General features: G+C 41.1%; 1 protein-coding gene across 1 annotated transcript; it reads right to left on the bottom strand.

Annotated features, from left to right (window-relative positions):
* Positions 1-2,552: 2,552 nt before the first annotated feature.
* LOC137301709 (CTD small phosphatase-like protein 2) lies at positions 2,553-24,480 on the bottom strand. Its single transcript, XM_067971293.1, has 13 exons — positions 24,376-24,480; positions 22,417-22,626; positions 19,729-19,870; positions 18,755-18,889; positions 16,897-17,115; positions 15,099-15,219; positions 12,203-12,314; positions 11,569-11,655; positions 10,839-10,901; positions 9,653-9,732; positions 7,012-7,138; positions 5,733-5,828; positions 2,553-4,955 (listed from the first exon to the last, which is right to left on the bottom strand). The coding sequence occupies exons 2-13, from the start codon at positions 22,600-22,602 to the stop codon at positions 4,890-4,892; spliced, it is 1,434 nt and encodes a 477-aa protein (XP_067827394.1). The 5' UTR covers positions 22,603-22,626; positions 24,376-24,480; the 3' UTR covers positions 2,553-4,889.
* Between the last annotated feature and the right edge of the window lie 805 nt (positions 24,481-25,285).

The raw sequence follows: 25,285 nt of genomic DNA, 5'->3' as shown, positions 1-25,285 counted from the left end.
CGTGTCGCTGGTTAATGAACGGTCAAGCGTGGGAACTTCAGGTGATTTTGATCCCTCCCCCGACAACTGGAGGGGTGGGGGTCAAAACTGAGGCCAATTGTAGAAAACCCACCATAGCGGAGATCAGTTAAACCCACCACCATAGCGGAGATCAGTTAAACCCACCACCAAAGCGGAGATCAGTTAAACCCACTACCACTGCGGAGATCAGTTAAACCCACCCCATAGCAGAGATCAGTTAAACCCACCACCACTGCGGAGATCAGTTAAACCCACCACCATAGCAGAGATCAGTTAAACCCACCCCATAGCAGAGATCAGTTAAACCCACCACCATAGCAGAGATCAGTTAAACCCACCACCACTGCGGAGATCAGTTAAACCCACCCCATAGCAGAGATCAGTTAAACCCACCACCATAGCGGAGATCAGTTAAACCCACCACCACAGCGGAGATCAGTTAAACCCACCACCACAGCGGAGATCAGTTAAACCCACCCCATAGCAGAGATCAGTTAAACCCACCACCATAGCGGAGATCAGTTAAACCCACCACCACAGCGGAGATCAGTTAAACCCACCACCACAGCGGAGATCAGTTAAACCCACCACCACAGCGGAGATCAGTTAAACCCACCACCACAGCGGATATCAGCTAAACCCACCACCACAGCGGAGATCAGCTAAACCCACCACCATAGCAAAGATCAGTTAAACCCACCACCACAGCGGAGATCAGTTAAACCCACCACCACAGCTGAGATCAGTTAAACCCACCACCATAGCAAAGATCAGTTAAACCCACCACCACAGCGGAGATCAGTTAAACCCACCACCACAGCGGAGATCAGCTAAACCCACCACCACAGCGGAGATCAGTTAAACCCACTACCACTGCGGAGATCAGTTAAACCCACCACCATAGCGGAGATCAGCTAAACCCACCACCATAGCGGAGATCAGTTAAACCCACCACCACAGCTGAGATCAGTTAAACCCACCACCACAGCGGAGATCAGTTAAACCCACCACCATAGCAAAGATCAGTTAAACTCACCATAGCGGAGATCAGTTAAACCCACCACCACAGCTGAGATCAGTTAAACCCACCACCACAGCGGAGATCAGTTAAACCCACCACCATAGCAAAGATCAGTTAAACTCACCATAGCGGAGATCAGTTAAACCCACCACCACAGCTGAGATCAGTTAAACCCACCACCACAGCTGAGATCAGTTAAACTCACCATAGCGGAGATCAGTTAAACCCACCACCATTGCGGAGATCAGTTAAACCCACCACCATAGCAAAGATCAGTTAAACTCACCATAGCGGAGATCAGTTAAACCCACCACCACAGCTGAGATCAGTTAAACCCACCACCATAGCGGAGATCAGTTAAACCCACCACCATTGCGGAGATCAGTTAAACCCACCACCATAGCAGAGATCAGTTAAACCCACCACCACAGCTGAGATCAGTTAAACCCACCACCATAGCGGAGATCAGCTAAATCGACAAACCATTGGATGTCCAAAAGCAAAATACTGCGGATGCTGGAAATCTGAATTAAAAACAGTAAATGCTGGAAACACTCAGCGGGCCAGGCAGCAGCTGTGGAGAGAGAAACAGAGTTAACCTCTCAGGTCGATGACCTTTCATCAGAATTGGAAGATGTTAAAAGATTTAAGTTTATGAGAGGCAGGGAAAGAAGGGGGTTGGAGGAGGGGTGGATGGAACAAAAGGGAAGGTCTGTGATAGGGTGGAGGGCATTAAATGACAAAAGGTGTGGAACATCATGGATATGTGATCTTTTGACATTTGATGACTCCTGCTCTATCACATACCTTCCCTTTTGTTCTCCCCCACCCCCTCTTTCCCTGCCTCTGGACCTGCTTATAAACTGTTAAATCTGTGACATCTTCCAGTTCTGATGAAAGGTCATCGGCCTGAAACGTTATCTCGGTTTCTCTCTCCACTGGCGCTGCCTGATCTGCAGAGTGTTTCCAGCATTTGCCGTTTTTATTTCTTTGGATGTCCCTGTTCCGACTGGCTCAGCTACACACTGGATGACACTGGTGCTCCACCACAGAGGGAGCAGTCTTGACATTTGAGTCCCGTTTAATATCTATAGTATTAAGAATTCTATCCACTAAGCTGAATAGCAGAATTTCTTATAAGGCAAAGTGAGGGGAGTGCAGAGGAGACAAATTCAGTTTCTTTCTCCCCCCACCTTCCCCAAAAAGGAATGTCCAACTTTACTAACTCATGCTCTTTGCCTCAACCCCAAATAACAAAATCTTGTCTAATCATCCTGCCGTTGCTGAATTAAGGCATTGAGCGGAAAGCACAAAGTTGGAGCATGAAACGTTTTGCCACAGGGAGTAATTGAGGCAGAAACCACTGCATCTTTCGATGCAAAATTGGATTGTTATTTGAAACAAAGGAAGATACAGGGTGATGGGGAGAGAGTAGGGCAGTGGGATTAGTTTTGGATTACTCTAGTGCAGAGTTTGTAAAACTTCAAAACGTTTGTAACATTTGTAAAAGTAATGTTCTGTACATTTTTATTTCAATAAAGACAAAATGACAAACAGCATAAAGAAAGATGCCCAGATGCCCTAAAGGTATTTAAATACATCTCAAAGGTTATCATTAAAGTGAATCTGTAGTAAATAGATTCCTGCAAGCAAAATACCTTTCTTTAAATACAAAATCAGTATTTCTCTGAAATGCAAACGCTTTTCAAATTATTTTCTGCAGAAAAACCTGCCATGATTAAAATATTTTAATGAAGGATAAAAGGGTTTTCTTCCTCCCCACAAAAAACAGGCTTATTTCTACATGCTAGATTTTAACGTTTCAGTGTCACAATGTGCTAACTACATACACAATAGATAATAGTAATAAAAACACTCAACCTGATGAAAAGTTAAAATCTTCATTAATACACTGAAAAAGTAGACATAACTCATGCCTTTTGTAAAATCAAAAATACAAAAATTAAACCGCTTTCTTTAAAAAGATTTTTCCTTATTTTAAGGATTTTTTTTGTTTTTTTTAAATGAAGCTGCATGTAGTTTTGTACAAGAAAGTTTTGTACAGGTAAACTGGTAATATACATAAAAAAATTTAACTGGCGTCCTCATTCATGTGCTGCTCACCTTTTTCTTTGCTACTACTTATCTCGTCCTGAACAATCTTCTAGAGTTTTAAACCAAAGAAAAAAAAAACACCTAGCTCCTCTCCACAAAAAGAAGTGTGCCGCTTTCTTCAATCTCCTTTAGAAAATGAATCCATGACGATACAGTCCGTCCGGCCTATGGTGCAGTCTAGAGGCAATTCATGCTATGTTCCTTCGAGAATACGATACTGTGGAAAAAGTAAGCCAGCAAATATACTGGGGTGGAAACATTTTACAGGGGACCAGATGTCTGGGACCTACAACTTTTTTTTTGGGGGGGGGGGGGGGGGGGGGGGGGTGGGTGGGGGTGATGGGGAGAGGGAGAGGGAAGAACCACCGGAACACAGGCCCCCACAAGTTTGGTTAGCACATTGCCGTTCTCCTGCTGCACTGACATATACCTGCCACCATTGGTTTTTTGCTCCTATCATGCTTATCCCAAGAATTTTAGAATCACAGTGGCACATGGTTGCGACAGTACAGCTATTGAAAAGCAGACCAGACATTCAGAGGATCCTGAGCCTGTTAGATTTTGTTATAAATTCAGCTCCACTGCATTTCTCTCTCCACTCCTTTCCCACCCTCGCCCCCCCGCCCCCCCAAAAAGTGAAGTACAAGTGACAGCTAGGCAGAGACCATGCAGTTAATGAACTTCAAGTCAAGACTAAAATTTCATCGCCCTACTTAGAATTTCTGTATTGATACTTCTTGAATGGGTCTCTCCTCTTTCTTGTGCCCTCACCCCTTCTCTTTAAACGTTATAGCTACTGTGGGTGAATGTTTCTGTTCTTTAATATAAATAAACTCGTATGTTACGTATCCGATTTAATTTTGACTAACCTATAGATTCTTTATTTTATTTTAACAAATATACATTACTTCACAGGCAGACAAAGCAGGAAGGTGTTGGATCAAATTAGGAAAGATTCTCTCTCGTTTTTGGGGGGGAAAGGGGGTTCTACAATACATTATAGTTAAAAGGAATGCTTTTATAATTGGATATTATTTTATATACTAGGTAAAACATAAAAGCCTAAAACCTGAACTGTAAAATTTTTGTATTTTTTTATATATATACTGGCCATTCCTGTTGAAATGAGACCTACATTTTAAAAAGTGGATACAGCCCCACTTTAAAAAGCACCACACAGAGGAAAAATAGGATCAGTTTTCCTCCTCTTATGTAAACCTGTGACAATACAGGTTAAACAAAATGCTGGTGGCAGAAACAGAAGTACTTTTAGAAAGTGTTGATTTTGTATGTCACAAAGAAAAGCGCCAACCATTTATAGCTGATACAGTCAGAAAGTCTCATCAACATGTATTGCAATAGACCACAGCATTTCACACTTGTTATCCAGCAGACAGTCTTCAGAAGCACACCAACTGGGACAACAGAACATCTATTGCGTGCTATATATGTGCTATCAGGATCTGCGTGTTCAGAGATTTGACTGCATATACCGTTGCCTTTTTTAAAAAAAAACCCTGCAATATCCTTTTCTGTTCCGACCCACCTAAAACTTCGAGACTGAGTTCACTCTCTGCAACCCCTTGGTTAACTTTGGGTGCCAAAGACAAGAAAAGCAAGACGAGGTACAAAAATGCAAATTTCAACAGTAATGGCAATGTCTTGTAGTCCAAAGGGTCCTGCTTTTGTCTTCTCCTCCGCCCCCTTCAGAGATGGTGTTGGCAACGAGTTCTTAATCCGGAGGGAGCAAATCGTGCAAACGAAATTTCTCTCTGATGTGAGGTCGAACATCTTCATTCTGAGAGAGAACAGTATATTAAAGCAGAGTGAGCTCAATTTAAAACGTGGTTCTGATGGTAACACCTCCGTTTCATTACCAGCTAGTAGAATCTCCTGTGGTAGTGCCCCCCGGGAAGTCAGGTCAAACCAACTTCCCTCAGAGTGATTCAGTGCTGCCTCTGGTGTAGGTTTGGGGATCTGCAGCTTCTGGAGCTTATGAAGCGCCATCTAGTGATAGAAATGTGCAGCTGCAGGCGTGACTGTGCGTCACAGAATGAGCGATGCCCAAGTAAGTACTGTATGGCATAAATAGCAAATTTAACACATCACATGGATAGATGTGACCGTAGCAAATGCCAGATGGCTAACAAATATAGTTTGAGAGCCTTCCTTAAAGGGTATTCCTTTTCTCCCTGCCAGTGTTCTTCCTGCCTGAATGCCAAATCAATTTGTGCTGCGGTATGATTCCACAGGTCCCAGCAGCGCTATTTGACTACTGGGGGCATCATAGTCAAGTCCAAACCCGCCCTCAGACGTTCCTATATGCATTTTCCAGCAGGGGTCACTGGGTAGAAGTTGGGGGTGGAGGTTCTGGGTGACTTTCCCCCTCTGTCACCCAGGGGCACTGAGGCTCAACTACAACACTCAATCAGCGCCCAGCTTGGATCAGCTAACTTAGCAAATGCGGGATCTCCCTACAAGAGCATTCTTTTTATTAGGAATGTTTTTGTATGAAAACAGGCTTTTAAAAAAAATATGAAATCAAACTGACTTGATGCCAGGCATCAAAACTTACCAGTTCTACAAGTTTCTCTAAAAAGGGAATCAGTTTCAAAAGCTCCATGTCATTCTTATCCATGAACCAGCTCTCAATTGGAATTCCATTGGACAGCTGATAGAAAAGGGTTGAAAGAACATTACCACGGCTGAAATATGAACAGCTCATTACACGGAAGATGCAATACAACAGTCCCCAACTTTCACACCAATTACATACCTCCAACTGGACAAGTCAAGCTATAGACTCAAACGGGGCAACATTTGCTCAGATGAAAAAAAGCGCAGTACTTTCATATACTTAAAACAAGCAAATACTTTCAGGATACCCCAATTTGAGGAATTTTCCTCTTCACCGTTTGCCCATGCCACATCTTCCCCAAACCAGGAAGGTAGCCAGAGGCTGCTGCGAGGCCATCACTAACTCCCCCCAGATGGTGTGCGCGAATGGGCAGAAATCTGGACCAATTTTCCCTCCCTTTGAGGATGCAATGGTATTCAGGTTGGAGCTGCAACAGGGTATGTATGACCATCTGTAGTTCCTTTGCAACATTGGTAGCCTGCGGGCAGCTTTCTCGTAATCCAGGTTTGGTAATGCAACAAATTATACTTTGCACTGAACACTCCAACTGGTCCGCCCAGCCCAAACGGTGGAATTAGTGCTACATAAACTAACAGAAGGGAAATGAGGTCCCTAAATATTTTTGAAAAATTGAAATAAAGATGAAACCAATTGTTGCAACCTGTTCAGACTGTAAAAGAGTAAGTTTTGAGCTCACAGCTAATGCTCCATCCTCAGGGTGAAAAAAAAACTTTAACTTTGCACATTGTGGCACTTTTTCTTTTTCAACTCTGGACAAGAAATCATTAATTCTCTCCTTGAGGACATGTATAGTCTCTCTTTGTCCCTCCCCTCAGTTATGTGCAACATGGACCCAAGAGGTTAAGGAAAGTGGTTACTTCCAGGACATCAGTGACAATAGTCTGGAGGAAATGTCTTGGACCTGTCTTATGGGGAAGCCTGGTCTCCCCATAGCAGCCTGGTTAGGGTCAGGAAAAGTAATCGGACAGAAACTTAAAACAGTAAACGTTATAGATGAGTAATAGGACCGTGCTTAAAGGTAAAAGACTCGTACTACTTTTCCATTTCCAAACTCGTGAGGGAGCTCAGTTATTTATTCTGAAACCAAATTATTTTGATATTATTCCTATGAAGTGAGCACCAAAATAGTCCAAACACAACACTGAGTTCTCTAGGCATTCTCTTTCTCCTGCCGTTCGATGACTCTTGCACTGACCTGGTACGCAAAAGCTTGCGGAGAGTTGTCAATTATGATTGTTTTTGACAGATCCCTTCCGAGGATATTCAAATCTTTTATGTAGTTTCCCTGCACGCACACGCAATGCTCACGAAACAGCCTGTGCCTAGGTGACAAAAAACATTGCAGGTTAAGCATAATATTGGTTTTAAAATTAGAGTGAAGATTAAGAGAATGCAAATTTTACATAGAATTTACAGCACAGAAACAGGCCATTCGGCCCAACAGATCTATACCGACGTTTATGCTCCACACGAGCCTCCTCCCACCTTCATATAACCCTATCTGCATTCCTTTCTCCCTCGTGTATTGATCTAGCTTCCCCTTAAATGCATCCATGCTATTTACTCAACTACTCCATGTGGTAGCGAGTTCCACATTCTAACCACTCTCTGGGTAAAGAAATTTCTCCTGAATTCCCTATTGGATTTATTAGTGACTATCTTATATTTATGGCCACTAGTTTTGGACTCCCCCATAAGTGGAAATATCTTCTCTACATCTACCCTATCAAACCCCTTCATAATTTTAAAGACCTCTATTAGATCACCCCCTCAGTCTTTTTTTTAAAAAAGAGAAAAGAGCCCTAGCCTATTCGGTCTTTCTTGATGGTTATAACCTCTCACTTCTGGTATCATCCTTGTAAATCTTTTTTGCATCTTCTCCAGTGCCTCAATATCCTTTTTCAATTAAAAAAAAACTATATGCCTGAATGTACGTGTATTTTAAAGAGGGGCACAAAACCGATCACCCAAGGCAAGCAAGTGTATCCTCTGATGCAGGGTATAGTGACAGTGAGCCTATCACATAAGTAAAATTGTACCATATGATGGCCAAATTGCAGACAATCATGAAAGTGCAGTTTGTGCATAAACAATAGTAGCAGCACCTTAAATATATCTTACATGCCTAAGTATGCAAGCAAACATTTTTATGCATTCACAGAATCCTGTGCCACAAGCACATCGTCTGCAATGCTCCTATGCTAATGTAGGATAATAAAATGGGTATTGACATGGGGCTGAGTACCGATGGGCTATCATGTACAGTAGAATCATAGACTGTTATAGCAGAGTAAACAGGCCATTCAACCCATCAAATCTGCACCAGAATTTCCCCCCCATAACCCACCTAGTCTAATCCTATTCTCTTGCTCGATTTCTATACCACTTAAAATTTAGTGTCAGCCTTGGCTCAGTGTTAGCACTCTCGCCTCCCAGTCAGAAGGTCGTGGGTTCAAGCCCGGCTTGAGGACTTGAGCACATTATCTAGGCTGATACCGCAGTGTAGTACTGAAGGAGTGCTGCATTGTCGGCGGTGCCGTCGCTTGGATGAGACTTTACATCGAAGCCCTGTCTACCTGTACGGGTGGACGTCAAAGATCCCGTGGTATTATTCGAAGAAGAGCAGGGAGTTCGCCCAGTGTCCTAGCCAATATTTATCCCTCACTAAACATCACCAAAAAACAGAACATCTGGTCATCTATCTGATTGTTTGTGGAACCTTGCTGTGTGCAAATTGGCTGCCGTGCCTCCTACGTTACAACAGCGACTACACTTCAAAGATAATTCATTGGCTGTCGAGTGCTGCAGGACGTGAAAGGCGCTATATAAGTGCAAGTTCTTCCTTCCTTCGTTCTTAACATTCCAACATGATGCAAACGTAAACTCAATCCTCTACAAGGAAGCCGTGTCATCATGGGGCCAACTGCTTCTCCACAAGGGAGGAGAGGATAACAGACAGCAAGTCACCCAAGCCAATCCTCCATGCCTCCTGGCAGCCAGTTAGAGCCTGGGGGCAGAGACTCGCCTGGTCTCTTGGCCAAGGAATCACAATTGGAGATCAGCTAAAAAAGGAAGGGGATAAAAAACACAAACCCACGTCCGATTATCAGCAGGCAACAAGACCTACTGGGGTTTAAATCAGATGGAAATCAGCCAAGTTTCTATACTCGATTGGTACCTCGTTAACCCTTCTGGAAAGTGCACACTGGGCAAGGACAGGGTTGAGTGTGACTGCAGGGTCCTCCATGGCCAAACGGCCCCTCAAACTTACTGTCTAGGCTCACACAAAGAATGTTCACTTGCCCAGAAGGAACGCCGCTACGCAAATCTCAGTAAGATTCAGCGCTATCAGGGGGAGAAATGGAGGATGAGGAGAGGAGAAAGAGAAGAAAAAAATACTGTGAGCTTTGCACGTTGCTTTAAAGCGCGAGGCTCAGAACAGCAAGTGGGGATCGCTGTTTCAATTCTAGTTAACTGAAACGTAGTCCCCACCAAAATCCCTGGCACCCCACTCCAAACCTCGCTGCTTAATTGAATACAAGTGTCAATACTCAAAGTATTGATCTTCAGATGGAACCCTGACTACTTATCTAAAGATTTCAATTTGCTGTCCTGAACAGACCAACAATAATCAAAACCTCAATTGTTTCGATTCACAGGACAGAAGAATGCATCGTTCTGAGAGATTAAAAAAACTCCAATCCTGATTAGCATTTTTTTGTGGGGGGGACAGGGGGTGAAGAGGGAATGAACTACAATGATAAGAGGATAGCAACTGCTCCTTTTTCTTGCACGTTCTCATTCATTATACAACAAATATTTAATGGAACACTTACCTGACCAGCTGTTTTTTAGGGTCCAGAATATTCAGCAATTTGTCTGCATAGACTTTCTTAGAGGCAGTGAAAAGAATAATCTGCAAGAACATCAAGAGAACATTACAATTCCACATCTGGTAATGTGTGATTTTCTATTTCTCTGTATTTAATGATTATAACAGACTTTAAATGCAGCATATATAGAAGTAAATACTTTTATCCAAACTTCATGAAAAATCAACTTAGGCCAAGAACAAGGCACAAAGAGTAAGCAAGTCTTGAGATATTTACCAGAATTCTACTGCAATGGTGGAGATTGATGGGCCACCCTTCTAGTGGTTTGGTTACACAGCCTCACTAGCAGAGCCCTGGTTTTTGCCTTCTTGGCAAAGAGGGAATGTGATCACAGTGATCACTAGACCTCAAGCCATCTGGGGAGAATCTTTTTTGGGAACCGAGGACCCCCTTCCCCTCAGATTGGAACTTCAAACTGGATTTCTTGGGCCTGAACACAGCCGAACGAGACAGTGGTCTAATTTTCTATATAGCCTATGGAACACCCTTTTATTTCACAATCCCCACAAGTGCAACCTCCATTTTACACAGTTCCTTCAGAGCAGCTGTGAGCTGGCAACGTACAGGGGAGGTACAGAATAGAAACCTGGAAAAGCGTAACCGCTTTACACAATTCAAAACCTGCATGCTGCTGAAAATATATTTCCTAGCGCGCCATTTTTAGCCAGGCTGTAGAAATTTACTAAAGTTACAAAAAAAAACTTGCATTTATATAGCCTTTAGCATTGTAAAAACGTCCCAAGGCACTTCACAGGAACGTAAGCAGACAAAATTTGATACCGAGCCACATAAGGTGATATTAGGACAGGTGACTAAAGGAGGTTACAGAGACAGGGAGGGGCGACGCCATGGAGGGATTTGAACTCAGGAATGAGAATTTTAAAATCGAGGCGTTGTCGGACCAGGAGCCAATGTAGGTCAGCGAGCACAGGGGGTGATGGGTGAACGGGACATGGTGCGAGTTAGGATACGGGCAGCAGAGTTTTGGATGAGCCCAAGTTTACGGAGGGTGAAAGGTGGGAGGTTGGCCAGGAGTGTACATTGAAGTGATATTAAATGATCTAAGTGAAAGTTACAGCTGTAAATGGCCATACAACACCGTTGTTTATAAAACTGTTTTCAAACTTACCTCATAAATCTGAGACATTCGTTCCAGGAATTCCCGAAAGAAGGGTCTCAACCGTACATAAACCTACAGCAGAAAATGTGGAAAAAGTTACTGCATTTTAAATAAAACTACATAAAGGATTACATACCAAGGACAAAAGGAGCACAAGGATTATAATCAATGAACAAGTCATTTCTTTAAAGGTCACAAGTAAATATCTGTTGCGGGATGAGAGGGAGGGAGGAAGAGGAGGAGAATGGAGAAAGAGAGAGAAAAGTCTTTTAATGTGAAGTATTTTTCTTTGAATATGCCCCAGAATGTTAGGTTTAAAAGGAGACCAACTGTATAGAAATAATTAAGAGTTCAAGAAATTATTTGGGAGAAGCACGATTACACTGGTACAAATCAGCAACAACACCCTCACCGTCACATCGTTCGATGAAAACATTTTCTTTCCTCCACTCCTGAAGGCACTGACCTTCTCCTAGGGTATGGTCCAATGGGGCCCGATGGTACCTTGCCCACATGGCCACTACTTATGTGGAAGCCTGCATACCATTCAGCGATACCATGCACTGGACACCCCAATGCGCCGTGCTAGGCTGTGCATTACCGAATTTTAACTACAGAGAAACTTGCTGGGAATACACGGACAGACACTGTTTTGAATTTGGAGGACGACCACAAAGCATCAAATGCAGCCAGGCATTTCCTGAATTTGCCAGGTAGACCACAGACAAGTTTCTTTTACCTGGTAAATCACGTCTTGGAAAAGGACAGGAAAGGTAAGTGCTGCATCATCCAGTTCATTGAGACTGCAGTGCACCAGCGTCTCATCCTGTCAGGGAAAAACATTTACAAGAATCACAAAACAGCAGTGAGTCTTCAAAGAATGAGGAAATTAAATGTACGTTATCATTTTAGCAAACTGAAGTCAGAATTTGTCATGAGAAGGCCAATTAAAAGGTGGTAAAACATTTTTTTTTACAATTAGAGATTATGTAACCAACCTCCAATACTTCTAGCCCAAATTAACTATAGAACAGGGAACAACGCGAGAACATATTTGGATCCAGGTGTTCTGCCAATTGAGGTCACAGATGCAATATGTTGGCAGACATTACCCCATCCCTTTTTTTGGTGGGTTTTTAAAACTAAACTCATTAATTTTACATATACAACAAGAAAAATAACAGTGGTTAATTAGAATATTAGTACCACATTCAATGGTGTTTTACATATTGAACTGGACATCAGCTTCTGTTTCCATAAATTTTTCTTATTTTATAATGAATCAAACGTATTATATTATTCATAAAAAATGTATATAATGTACATTATGATATACATACACTTTAAAGCACAATTTATTTACTTTTACTCACCAAGTCTAGGACCAAGGAGAATTCAGGTGTACTTCTGGTTTTAAGTGGCAGGGCTGGCTTCCGACTTAGCTGTTCCTCCGTTAGTGGTGGTACATGTTTTATGAAGAAATAACTATCAAGCAAACAGAAACAAATGGCTAAATTGCATGGAAAAAGCATTAACCTTGTAGAAATTAAGCTCTCTATGTGGCACAACATTCAATTCATAGATGGTGACTAAAAATAACTGCACACAATGAACTGAGAACAAACCACTCAAGCTTGTTGTAGGTACAGAGTCCATGTTTTCACTCTTGCGGTTTGGGTTTGAAACCTGCAGGTGCAGTGGGGTTTCACTTTAAAATTCCTAGTGAGATTGGTGATCTGACTATGTTTTACACAACAACTTTAGCGCCACGTCACCGGTGAAACGGAAATTGCTTGCTGCGATGCTAATGTTGCTGCGTAAACATATGTTCAGAGAATCCTTCAAATGCTACTACCTCCGAGAAGGAAACGGGATGTTGTCAGTACGTCAATAGTACAACCTTTCATGGTCAATTTTAAAAAGCCAGGAAGGGATGTAAAGGAATCAGTTTTAAAAAAATACGCTGCTACATGACAATGTCTACAAAAGGCTCTGATGGTCACCAAAGAATAATTTCAACGGTTTGTGAATGGTAAATGTCTCTCTTAAGGTGACTGAGATAGGGTGAATGATGCCCTAATGAGCATGGAAGAATATCCATAACTCCCTCTACACTAAATACTGATTTCAACCATCAGGAGCTGAGCAGCAGACAGTTGTTTGAGCACACAGAGGAAACATGTCAATCACTATAGGCAGCTTGTGTGAACTTCCTAGCAGTTGAACCAAAAGCAGCATTGGTAGTAATCTAGGAGGAGACAAGACTTAGCCAAGGATCGATGTATAGTGCAGGAACCGCTAACGAAAAGGAAGAAAATAAATTAAGGCGAGTTACGAAGATGATTCTCAGTTCAATTCACAGCCAAAAAAACACAAATGACCTAATGAAAACAAGCTATTGGGAAGGTCAGCTAAAATTTGAAAGCAAAAGAGTGCAGATGCTGGAAATAAAAACAGGAAATGCTGGAAAACTCAGCAGGTCAGGCAGCTGATAGTGTGATGGATATACAAGACAGGCAGAGCCGTAACAATTCTACTCACTTGATCTACTGTTGGAAAAGATTAAAAACCAAACTAACAAAAACAGTAACAGGTAATCTAGTGATGCAGCACTCAATACAATAACTCCCCACAGCAGGCATTGGAACTGGTGTCTTGCAATAAGTGCTTTATAATTTGGAATGTTAAGTGAGACTCTGCACTTATTCTTGGTCTGTTGGCTAAATAACAATTTGAGGAAGTTGCTTCCTGCAGGATAGGTTCTTAAAGTCTTAAACTGCACAGTAGCTGGTACAATCTAATGTGTTTAGGCTAGTGACTCCCATTATTTGCTATAATCATTAAAAACATTTAACACTTAAACCCCCATTTTCAAGAAGTCAGTTAAAATTAGTCACAAGAATTTGCCAGCTAGTTAAGTCACTTTTCTTTAAGGAAGTTTTTATGTCCTAAACTGCAGCAACAATAGCTTCTGAGCTTCAGCTGCCAGGACTGACACAGGCACTGTTCCGGTGCAGTTGTGTCTGCAGTGTGCACTGTATCTTAGTTACTTCACTGCTGCTGCACTATGATCAAAGTCCACAGCTCCATATCAGACTGAATTCAGAGAATAGCCTTTGTGTGGAGGGGAGAGAGTCAACACCTTTCTATAACGACAGCAGGCAATCCAAACCTAACTTTGAACTGGGACTAGTTTTTGCACGCGACACACACAAAAAATTAAATACCGCAGAACTTAAATTTCTCCAAAAGAAAATAAATGCTGGACACACAAACAAAGACCAACAGCATCCAAAAGAGGATTTTTTTCTCTCCCAGATTTTAGCTGCTGGACATTTCACGTATTTTCTGTTCTTATTTTGATTTCCAATAAGCTTAGTATTTTCTTTTAAATCTCAGTTTCTCTGACAGAACTACAGCCCCTCCCCACCACCATTCAGAACTATAACTGAAATGAAAGACTTCACAAAACAAAGTGGAGTGAAGAGACACTCAGCCTCATATGCTGCATTTTTATAGTAACCTGAGCCACTTTCTTCCCCCACTGCCCCCCCCCATAAAAAGATCACATGAATTTATCTTGTCTGCCAGATACGATTATTCAAATCAGATTATTCAAATGGTTTTAATCCACCTTGTGAAATATGTACACATAGTGGCCACTAGATAGCAGCATTTCAGTCTCCAATTCTCATGTTATTTGTACAGCATGCACAAAGCTTTACTGTAGTCAGGCTGGTAGGTCTGTAAAGTTACCATTTTGCCCTAAAATCTATAACAAAGGGATGGGTAAGGTTATGCACCAATTTTCTGTAGCCACAAAAAGGTTGTTCTTGGCTCCTCAGGATGAGGGAACATAGGAACAGGAGGAGGCCATTCAACCCCTCGAGCCTGTTCCGCCATTCAATTAGATCATGGAACCCGAGGCTTCACAATAATCTAAAAGCACATTCAATCATTGCTTATAAATTGAATAAATATTTGAAAAAGAAAAATGTTGAAGGGTATGAGGAAAGGGACTAAGTGAATAGCTCTTTCAGAAACTGACATAGGTGTGATGGGCTGAATGTATTCCTTCAATGCTGTAAATTTTTTATAATTTAGGCAGCTTGTTTATAGGTTACACTTTTATGCTCCAGCCTTCTTTCAATCAGGGAAATGGATAATTAAAGTAAAAGTATCATGACTGATCTATGATATTTGTGTTAAAGTTACAGAAATTATACATATTGTGCAACTTTTAACAGGCAACTGTTGGCAGACACTTACGGATCAAAAACTTCCCAGTCCTCTTCGTAGCTTGCCTCCGGGTGAGCAGGTGGGTCTGGGTAAGAGTCGGGAGAAGATATTGTCTTGCACAGTTCTACACTCGTCACATTCAACTCTGGTGCTAAAAATTAAGAAGTAAATGCCATAAATGTTTTCAACACCTTTAAAATTTTTTGAAGACAACATGCTCCTTGAAATTACCCAATTTACACCCATTAACACATTCTTTTGACATTGCTTTTCATCTCCAGCTTTGCAAAAAATACACCTCCCTACTCTTCTCTCCAATTCTTTCCTCTCCAAAAGGTACAACCAAAATAGGCTAAACCAGTCTGACCAGACCTCTCTATGACTGCCATCGGTATTGCTCCATATCGAAACCATAGAGTGTATGTGACATAGGACATGATTGTTCAGTCAGTCAGACCACTAGAATGGAAATGTTTCATCACTACCTAAGACCCAGAGCACAGCAGCATAGGACTTATAGAGCATTTGGTCCTTATGCCCACCTCTTTCAAACCAGGTAGATACCGACTCTTGAGGAAATTTATCCATCCATACAAGTCCCCAACTATATGGCAGAGATCAGGAACATCCATCTACCACCAAGAGGCACAGTGCATTTCAATACCAACGTACTGTACTCGGATTCTCATCTTCCCTTTTGATGTTACAACAGTGTCACGAGAGGATGATTACACAACTTAAAAGAAACTAGATGCCCCTTATAACTCACGGAAAGGCTTTACTAAAAGTTAACTCATAAGTTTGGTCTCGGGTAGTTAACTGCACAGAGCACCATTGGCCTGGGAAAACAGAGTTATGCTGCAGGGTCTCATGTAGCCCTCTGCCCAGCGTTACACCTGTAGCCATGTGAAGAGGTTCAGTCCTCAAGCTGCTGAAAGCTGGTTACATATTTACAATATCAACTAGTCGACAGGATTGTCTCTGCTCAAATTAAAATTTGTTCTCAGGCACTGTGTTGGACTTTAAAAACAAATTAGACTTTGTACTGCATTGCAGTTATACCAGACCTGGTGTGGAACTACTGCCTGGAGTTGGTCTCTCACCTCTTGCCATAAAGTGATCCACAGTTAAGAGGTCCTTAGGGGTCCTCAATTCTTGGCTCTTGCCAATCTGTGGCCAAGGTCTCCAGACTTAGGGAAATAGGCTCTGGGTATGCGGGGACGGGGATGTGCACCAGATCAGGCAAACAGAAACTCTTCCTGTAGATTTCTCAGTAGTTTGCTTTTGAGACTCTGAAGCATGATGATAGGTTTCCACATGTCTCAGATACCCAAAAATAAAAGGTGATCACACGGGGGCAATCTGCCACAAGTAATAAAAAGTTCATTATTGATACTCTGCCAGTAATTCTTTAGTAACTACTACATAATATGCTTACAGCACCCAAACAAACATCAAGGGTCATAACATCATTGCTTCACTAATTCCATCCACTTCCGACTTGGAATTTAACATTGAATTAACTAAAACCAGTGATGGGGAATCAACAAACTACTGGTTTTAACTGCGAGTTCCAAACAGCCGGGTATACGACTGTTTTTGTGGCAACACACAATGTACATTAATGCAAAATTTGCAACTGATCAGGAGCCTGGTCGAGCTAACTGCAGATAGCACCACAGAGAAGAGGTTTGAGACCACAACCATGAGGAGGTCTTGTGTCACTTTGGTTTCTGATTTTGGAGGGGGGAGGAGAAAAACCCATGGCTCATTTTCTATCAGAAATTGCAAATGCAAAGATTTGCACGTTTTAAAAAGTTTACTGTACCTGGCAAAGGGCGAAGTTCATTGGTGACTTCATCCTCTGTGTCATCTGAACTGCTGTCAGGAGAAGGCGATTGTGCTGTCACTGCCTGGCCGGAATACAGTCCTCCAGTGGCCGATGTTGCCGTGCTGGTGGTGATCTCATCCACCTGCTCCAGATCCAGCTGTTTAACGATTTCTTCAGCCTCTACAGCCTGACCTGGAGAGTCAGAACCTGATGTTCCTGCAAACACAACCTCAAGCATTAAATCACAACATTACCTTAAAAATGAAAGGAGAGTTTACTCACTGCAGTGCAATTGTCCTCATTCTTAGAATGAAGTTAAGACCCCACATACCATGATTATTCACAGTGTAGCCACAGGAGACAAGAAAAGGGAGAAGAAACAATACTGAAGAGGAAAACCTTGGCTCTATTGGTAGCATTTTGCCTCCGAGTCAGAAAGTCCCACTCCAGAGCTTGAGAACATAATCAAGACTGACCCTGGAGGTACTGATCTTCAGATGAGATGATTCCATGACATTATTCAAAGATCAGTTTGTCCAGATATCTTGGGCAAATTCTTCCCTTAAACATTAAAAAAGTCAGACTGGACACTATTCTCAAGGTAGTTTGCAGGATCTTGCTATGTGCAATATGGCTGACATATGTGTCAACGTAACAGACGCGGCACTTCAAAGCACTTTTGAGACGACGTTAGAGAGACGTGATAAGGTACCATATAAATGAAAGTTTGTTCTGTTACACACTGTCTAAGATGCAGTAAGAAAGTACTGCAAAAAAAAATAATCACAATTCATTGAATGTATTTGGGGAAAGAATGAATGAAGAATTTCAATTTTCATTCATGGTTATATAAATTTTTAAAAATACCAAATTACAGATGGAAAAATGTCTCCTGGAGGCTCGAGGTCCCAGAAATGACTTGATAATTACAAATATAAAATGAGCTCATGCACATTTTAGGGAACTTGCAGAAGGGTTTTCCTCTAAAAGTGTGCTTTTGTGTCTTATTTAACAATTATTTATTAAGCAAACCCAGCCTTCTCCAATAAGCACAATTACTGTTGCACAATTCCGATGCAGGTGGGACGCCAATATTCTAAAAGGACAAGGTCAGATATATATTATTCTCAACCTACAAAATGTTTGATCACTGATGTTTTTAGGTAAACAGTGCCAAAAAAAATTGAAGCATTCTGATTTTACCCCATAAAATGGTCAAGATGTTTCAAAAGTAAAAGAAAAAACTATGAGAAAAAGGTACATAATTATTTTGGTGTTCCTCTTTCTTTGTTTAAAAAAATGCTTTCCTTTTTTGTTAGAATGTCCTCAATTACAGCACAGTCTAATAGAGCCTTCCACTGTCTCAGGAGCACTATTTTTTTAGAAAAATTATTTTCTCCCTTCTCTCCCCCCACCAACATACTGTCCCAAGCCAAGTGAGCTGGCAGTTGACCTCACAAGATGTGCCATTTCAACTGCTGTAATTAACCACTTGGAGCTGTGCTGCAGCAGCCTGAAGGCTACAAGCTCTCCAAATCCTTTCCCTCTTCTCTTCGCCCAGGAAACACGTGGCACTATCCTGCAACAATATGGCCGGGATGTGGAACTCCTCACATGGGGCAATTGTAAGGGTGAAACAATATCCTACCACTTTCAATATATAATGCTCTTAAAGCCCACTGTACCTAATTGTCTCAAGGAAATGTTACATGTGCTGCTTACTGACATTGCAAATGCACCTTAAAACATGCCTATACAATTCACTGCATCACTTCATTTAATATCAGCACAGTGTTATTGCTGGGCAAATTTTGCGATGGCCCCTTCCCGCAATGACACATAGTTAATACTTTACCATTTTTATTTGCTGGTGAGAAGAAACTGAAAACAGGAGAAAAGATGGTCCCCAGTAAGGCAGTTCGTGGAGGGCTGACCACATCATTAACAACCGGGAGTTTCCCATTCTGTTTACTGCTGTAGCCTCCAGTCTCTAAAGAAAATCACATTAAGTTGCAATCATTGCACGGAGTGGCAAATGAGTATGAATATCTATATTAAATGTTGCTTCAGTCTTCCATAAGAGACAAATGTAACACCTTTAATGTAATTTTACTACATTAAAGGCATTATATAAATGCAAGTTGTTGTTGTTGAGCAGAGGAAAGGAATATGGCACATTTTAAACTTGTACAATACTTTGGTAACTATTACTTGAGAATGTAAGATTTGTTGCTGCATGTACATCCATATTAAAACGACTATCTGTAGAAACATATGATTGTAGAAAACCAAAAATGTTGCTCAGTGATCCATAACAACTTGCATTTATATAGCGCCTTTTACGTAGTAAAAAGTCCCATACTGACCACATGTCTAGTCACATGGTCAGAAGCCCATCAAATCCCAGTAACAATAAGATTATGAAGGGATTTGATAGGGTAGACTTAGAGAAGATGTTTCCACTTGCTGGGGAGACCAAACCAGGGGCCATAAATATAAGATAGTCACTAATAAATCCAATAGGGAATTCAGGAGAAACTTCAATCAGGAGTTGCCCTCTAAGATTGCTCCTATCCGCATTCTTTTCATTCGAGAAAAAACATACAACTTCTATAAACTATGGCAAAATTTGTAGGGAGTTACAGTTAGATATTGCTCTTGGAGTTTCCTTATTAGCAGCCTATGCACTTAAATTGGGGTACCAGCTTGCTTACAACATATGTAGCTCACTTTTAACAGCACCTCAAGTATCAGAATGATAGTTCTGGAGTGACACTATGAAACAGTTATGAATATTTCCAATTAATGAGAGAAATCACCTCCACTAACCTCCATTCACCTGACTTTTCCGCCTTACTCTGGAGATTGGTTTATTGGGTCTTGAGCCGGTGTGAGGCGTTGAAGTGATCATGCTATCATCTAGGTCACAATCGAGTCGACATTTTTTCTTCGGAGGATTCTCTGCTTCTGCCTGTGTATTGGGCACCAAAATGATCTTTGATTTACTCCCACTCTGATATCACTTGTACCTCATTCAGAAACTCGCCTCTAACACGAGCACAAGGCTCCACAGTTAAACCCAGAGCAACTGCAAAAACATGGTCACATATAGTTTCTAAATCGTCTCAAATTTCCCAAATTATAGATATGTTATGATACAACTCATTCTATTTGATGTAAATTATAGATGACAATTGTACCCCTGGCAATCTGAAAGTTAATCAGAATTTTAAACCACGCCCACCCCCCACCCCTTGAATGAGATGCACTCTTCAATTTCCTCGGTTTTCAAGCCATCGCCAGCAGATTGGCTGCATGTGGGCCCACTGAAACTGGCATGGAACGTGAGCATGACTTGGAGTGACCCTCCTCAGACTTTCCCTCTCTCCTATTGGAGAAGGAAGATGAGGGAGAAGTCTAGGTTTTCTGTAACAGTATTGTTGGAAAGAACAGGAATCACAGTGGCTAACCACTGTCATTCCATTCTGTGTTGCAGTATATAAAGACTTCCGCTGCATTTTGGTTTAAAAAATTAGTACCAATAGTGACACCGCACCTATCCCTTACTCCCAAGTTATATGCTCACAAAAATGAACAGCACTAACAGTACACTGCATGATTAAAACAGCATTTCACATTATTAACCATCAAATGATAAAATCCTTAATTTAAATAATGCAATAAAGCATTTGTGTACAAGAGAAAAAAAGCTGCTGGACTGATTAAATCTCAAGGCTTTTAATCAGAGTATCTGAGCAGGTCAATACCAAGGGCATGCAAGACAAAGGTTGCATTGCTATGTGCGATATTTTGCTTCTATGTTTAATCTTTGTGTAGTGATGACCTATGATACAGTTCTCCAAACAGGTCTTCTCCAACAGCTTGTTGTTAAAAATGAAGAACACAGTTCCAGTTCATTTTTGCAATGTCTAATTTTGATCGAAAACCTCCCAGAGAAATGGGTCAAGGAAAACTGGCCAAATAAGAAATGCATGACATACAGCAAATTCAATCACAGGCTTCTTGCTTCAGAGCTGCAAAAATATTATTAGGCAACCAAAAACTAGTTTCAGGAACTAACAGTAAATCAAATTCTGTCTGCTGCACGCAATATGATCACTTTGCAATGTACTTTGCATCATGACACTATTCCTGCAACTTACAGCATCCCATTCCGGTCACGTCCAATTTATGATTTTAATTGAAATGCTTTCTCCCCTTCTCTTGCTCGAAGACTCCCTTGTAAGAGGGCAGGCAAACGTCCTGCTCCTGGCATTCAATATTACTCTGTAACAGGCTGCTTGGAGCAGTAAGCCATTGGGTTGGCATGCGGCCCCACTTTTCTTCTTTCTGGAAAAAGTGCTCGGCTTCCTCAGCTGAGACTAAGAACTTGCACATAAGGAACCGCGACATGAACCATATTAATAATTAAAGACAGAGGAAGAAAGATGGAGCATGAACTGGGAGTGGCAGTGGGGATCAAAGTCACCTAGTTTTTAATTCTGTAAAGTTAATCAGTATCTCTTAAAAAGTGACTTTTCAGATTTTCTGGTAATAATTCTTCCCCTCTCTTGTTTGAGCTTGGACAGCATTGTATACATTATGATTCAACTCTGGCCTGTCTGGATAAGCTGTTCTCTTCTATTTCTATTCATGACCTGAATGAGATGGAAGAGTGCAGCACACTTTGGGCAGGCAGAGTCCTACAAGCATCTATGACTGAACCTCAGTTACGAATCCTTCCTTTAGGATTTGGATTCAAATCCAAGTCAAGGTGACGGGATGAAAGTTTGCTCTGTCTGCTGGCCATAAGGGTCCTACATGAAATGAACAATTTCAACTCTGTTCCTTGCGGGTAGAAAACCACAGTTCAAAACCTCAATTAACTGGCAAGAACGTCTGGTATGGAAACTGGAAAAATTCACACTTTTCTCAGAGGGCAGTAAAAGCATTTTTTATTGGGTCAGAGAAGACTGGACTTCACTTGAATCTGGCATGACTGGAGAAGCCAAAATGGAAGGCTTCCATTCCCTAGCACTGAAATCCTTCACACCACAGTAAGCACAAAACCAACCAAAAAACGTGAACTGAGGTCTTGTCTACATGTCTAGATGGATGATAGAACACTGGTAAAGGGTATCGTAAGCAGCTAAGAAACAGAAAATGCAAGGTTTATTAAACTATCTCCTTATAATAAACTGTGTAAAAATTTGCACTAACATAGAATGTCTCCAGTTTATATAATCTCCAAACGGAGGTGAATAACCAGGTAAAAACTTTCAAGAGTAGAAGGGCAAGAAATATCTTGCAGCAAAGACAACTGAACGCAGCATTAGGATATTACAAGCTATGTCTTATCTTAGTGTCCTTGCCAACCCTTTCTTCCTCGCAGCTCTTTCTCTGGCTGCCTACAGAGAATGAGTGTAAACTGGAGATAATTTCAGTTATCAGCCAGTCTGCTTGTAAAACATTCAGATTATGACATTCAGCACTAGTCCGACAGCTCGATTATCATACCTTTGCTGCAGTTCCTCTGATAAGTCTTTTAATTGATGAGAGCAAACCAGTTTCCTTCTTCTGTGGTTTTGCCCCCATAACAGGTATCGAATCGTCCACATCAGAGCGCTTCCGCTTTGTCTTTTCTGCTCGTGATGCATGGACAGGGTTTGTCTGCTGAGAAGCCTTTCGCATTCTCAGCCTCATTCTGGAAAGGTGTCACATGTACAACTGTAGGAATAGAAAGAAAAATATAAACCAGATTAGTTAGCAATGAACACGGAGGACACAAAAGTCACCAGTAGTCCAACAGATCAACCCATGTAAAACTCAGCATGGACCAGTGACAGTAGGGAAAGAGACCTGGTGAACTAGACCAGTGCAATAATTCTAGCTCCCCACACTAAACTCTTAATGCAGGAAGCTTACTGATCACCTCCAGACATTCTTGAATATAAAGGCAAAGTTTTTTTTAAAAATATTGTTTTGCTATATTGATGAACTTGATGTAAAACAGAACCACTTGCTTTCAGCTGCTGGTTTTATTGTGGTCTGATATTGCAGCCCCTTTTTGAGTCCCGATGGCAGCACACAAATAATGAATATCTTTCAGGTTGTGGTTTTCTACGACAGAAAACTTTTGATAAATACCACAGTACATTTGCCAGGTCATGAGATACCTGGATCAGACTTTCTGTACAATGAGACTGGTACAGTGGAATTGTTGGAACTGGTTAACATAACAAACCAGGCTCCACTATGGTATTTATTCCAACCTTTCAACCAGGTTACATTAGATCACTAATGCCAACTGCCCAACAAAATGGTAACAGTCTTCACCAGTTTGCTGGTTAGCAACCTTAGTCGTACAACAAGTAAAAATAGAAGTATTAATGGTCCAGGTACAAAGAAATATATAAAAGTAATAGATTTTAAATACAAGAAACTGTTGAAGAAGATTAAGTGCCTGAAAATATGAAATAAGGTGGGGGGGGGGGGGGGAACATTCATAGGCAGCTGAGATACATTTGAAAATAGTTTGGCAAGTAGTGCAGTCAGATTGCATATTTATGAAGACTATCTGCCAACCAAAGCTTTGTAGGTTTTTTTTTGTACGTTGGAGTGTCCCTTAAAGGTGCAAAACTTTAAACTTGTGAAATACATGCCTATTTTCATCATAAATGCAAAAATGATTCAATTAACGCCCAACTTTTTGAGACCATGAATCTTCCTTGTTAGAGGTATTTTTGTCCCATTTCCATGATCACACCTACTGTTGCCAACCCATTCCCAAGCCAATTTAAATAAAGAACTAAAAGGTGGAAGTGTAAATTGCCTTATTTTTGGTGAAGGGGCTCATTGTCGCCAACACTTTCTCCCCTCCCTCCCCTAGCATAAGCACCAAGCACAGCTTTGAATAGGTGGTAATGCTCCCTTGGCACAGCATCGACAGTGTGCTTTAACTCAACTTCAGAAGAGCATTTAGCACATTTCCATTGCCCACGAGGTGCCCAAGGAAATCAAACAAGGAGAAGCTATGCCAATTATCGCAATTTATGGTCAGTTCTGCTGTGAATTCACACCCAGTAGTAACTGAGTAGACAAAGGCAAACAATTCCTTTCACTTGGGATACATGAGCCAACATGGATATTTTGATCCTAAAAGTCAGTACAAAACTTGAACTCAGCTGCCAGAGGGGAAAGGGCAATGCTCTAATCTACATGCGGACCAGCCCAATGACTGAAACTGTATTAAAATGAATCAGAAAAACATAGACCAATGAACATATTTTAATTCATACTAAGTTGTCTTAATTTTGGTGCTGAAATTATACAATACACTACAGAAAAATGAGGCAGCATTACTTTTGTAAATACATTACTTCCAGCTATCATCACTTTGCTCCATTAGTGCCACTCAGATTCATGTAGGAAACACCCCACTGATAGGCAAAGATCAGGGAATTAAATTTTACTTACAGTCTAAGAAAATAGTGCAGGACAGGAGTGCTGCTTATTTTGGCATCGGGAACAAACAGGTGAACAGCGCGGTACAGAGACAAGTCAAGTCACGTGGTGCGAAACCTAGAAACAAAAAAAAAATTAGAACTAGTGTGAAGAATTTGGAGTACAAAGGAGTCACACAAATTAGATAATAGTCACCAAACAATGATGACATGTTTATAGTACACACGCGACCAAATTTTACCAATGACACTCATTATCACAAAATTATAAAGATACGAGTTTAGTTATGTCTCATTAGCTGCGTTGACAAGAGCAATTAGCAGAAAACATGATTTGTGTGATTCATGTAACACAATATCAACTTATTATTGTTCAAGGCCAGAAACATACATTTTAAAGTTATATAAATGGTTTTCCACCTCTTCTGTGTGGGAACCCATGACAAGTACTGACGCTCCAAAACACACCCTGTTCTAACTTCCAAAAGACCGCTTCAACTCCTAAAGGTAAACAGTGCTATCATTCAAGGAAACACTTTTCCACTAGCATACAACAGAAACGTGTTATGAAATCGACAAATACAAAAACAAATATAAAATCGACACACCAGAAACAATTAGAATGGAGTCACAAAGGAAAATTAAGCAGAAAAATCTTCACAGCAAATAAAAATAAGCACAACTTCCAGTATGTACCTCTCATTGTTTATGTACAGGGGGTGGTTAGTCAATCAGAAAACAAACACGTTCATGAAATAGCCAGTTCAGACTGTCAACAGCTATTGTTATATCATGGTAGCCACAAATTCCCAGGCAATTCAATGAGTATGGATATTACAAGATAGCCAAGTAGGATGCCAATAAATGCAATCACATTCCCCCATTTAAAAGAAAGAAATCCCCCCCACCCAATTTCCCGCTGG

Source organism: Heptranchias perlo, chromosome 34 (genome assembly GCF_035084215.1).
Source record: "Heptranchias perlo isolate sHepPer1 chromosome 34, sHepPer1.hap1, whole genome shotgun sequence".
NCBI classification, from domain to species: domain Eukaryota; kingdom Metazoa; phylum Chordata; class Chondrichthyes; order Hexanchiformes; family Hexanchidae; genus Heptranchias; species Heptranchias perlo.
This window is presented reverse-complemented; position numbering and strand designations above follow the sequence as displayed.

Excerpts from the sequence above, each read along its gene's own strand:
- LOC137301709 (XM_067971293.1), bottom strand. The coding sequence starts at position 22,602 with ATGAGGCTGAGAATGCGAAAGGCTTCTCAGCAGACAAACCCTGTCCAT. Across the intron at positions 18,890-19,728 it reads GAAAAGTCAGGTGAATGGAG|AGACTGGAGGCTACAGCAGT; the intron begins GTTAGTGGAGGT and ends GATTTTCTTTAG. Across the intron at positions 11,656-12,202 it reads TCTCCTTGGTCCTAGACTTG|GATGAGACGCTGGTGCACTG; the intron begins GTGAGTAAAAGT and ends TTTCCCTGACAG.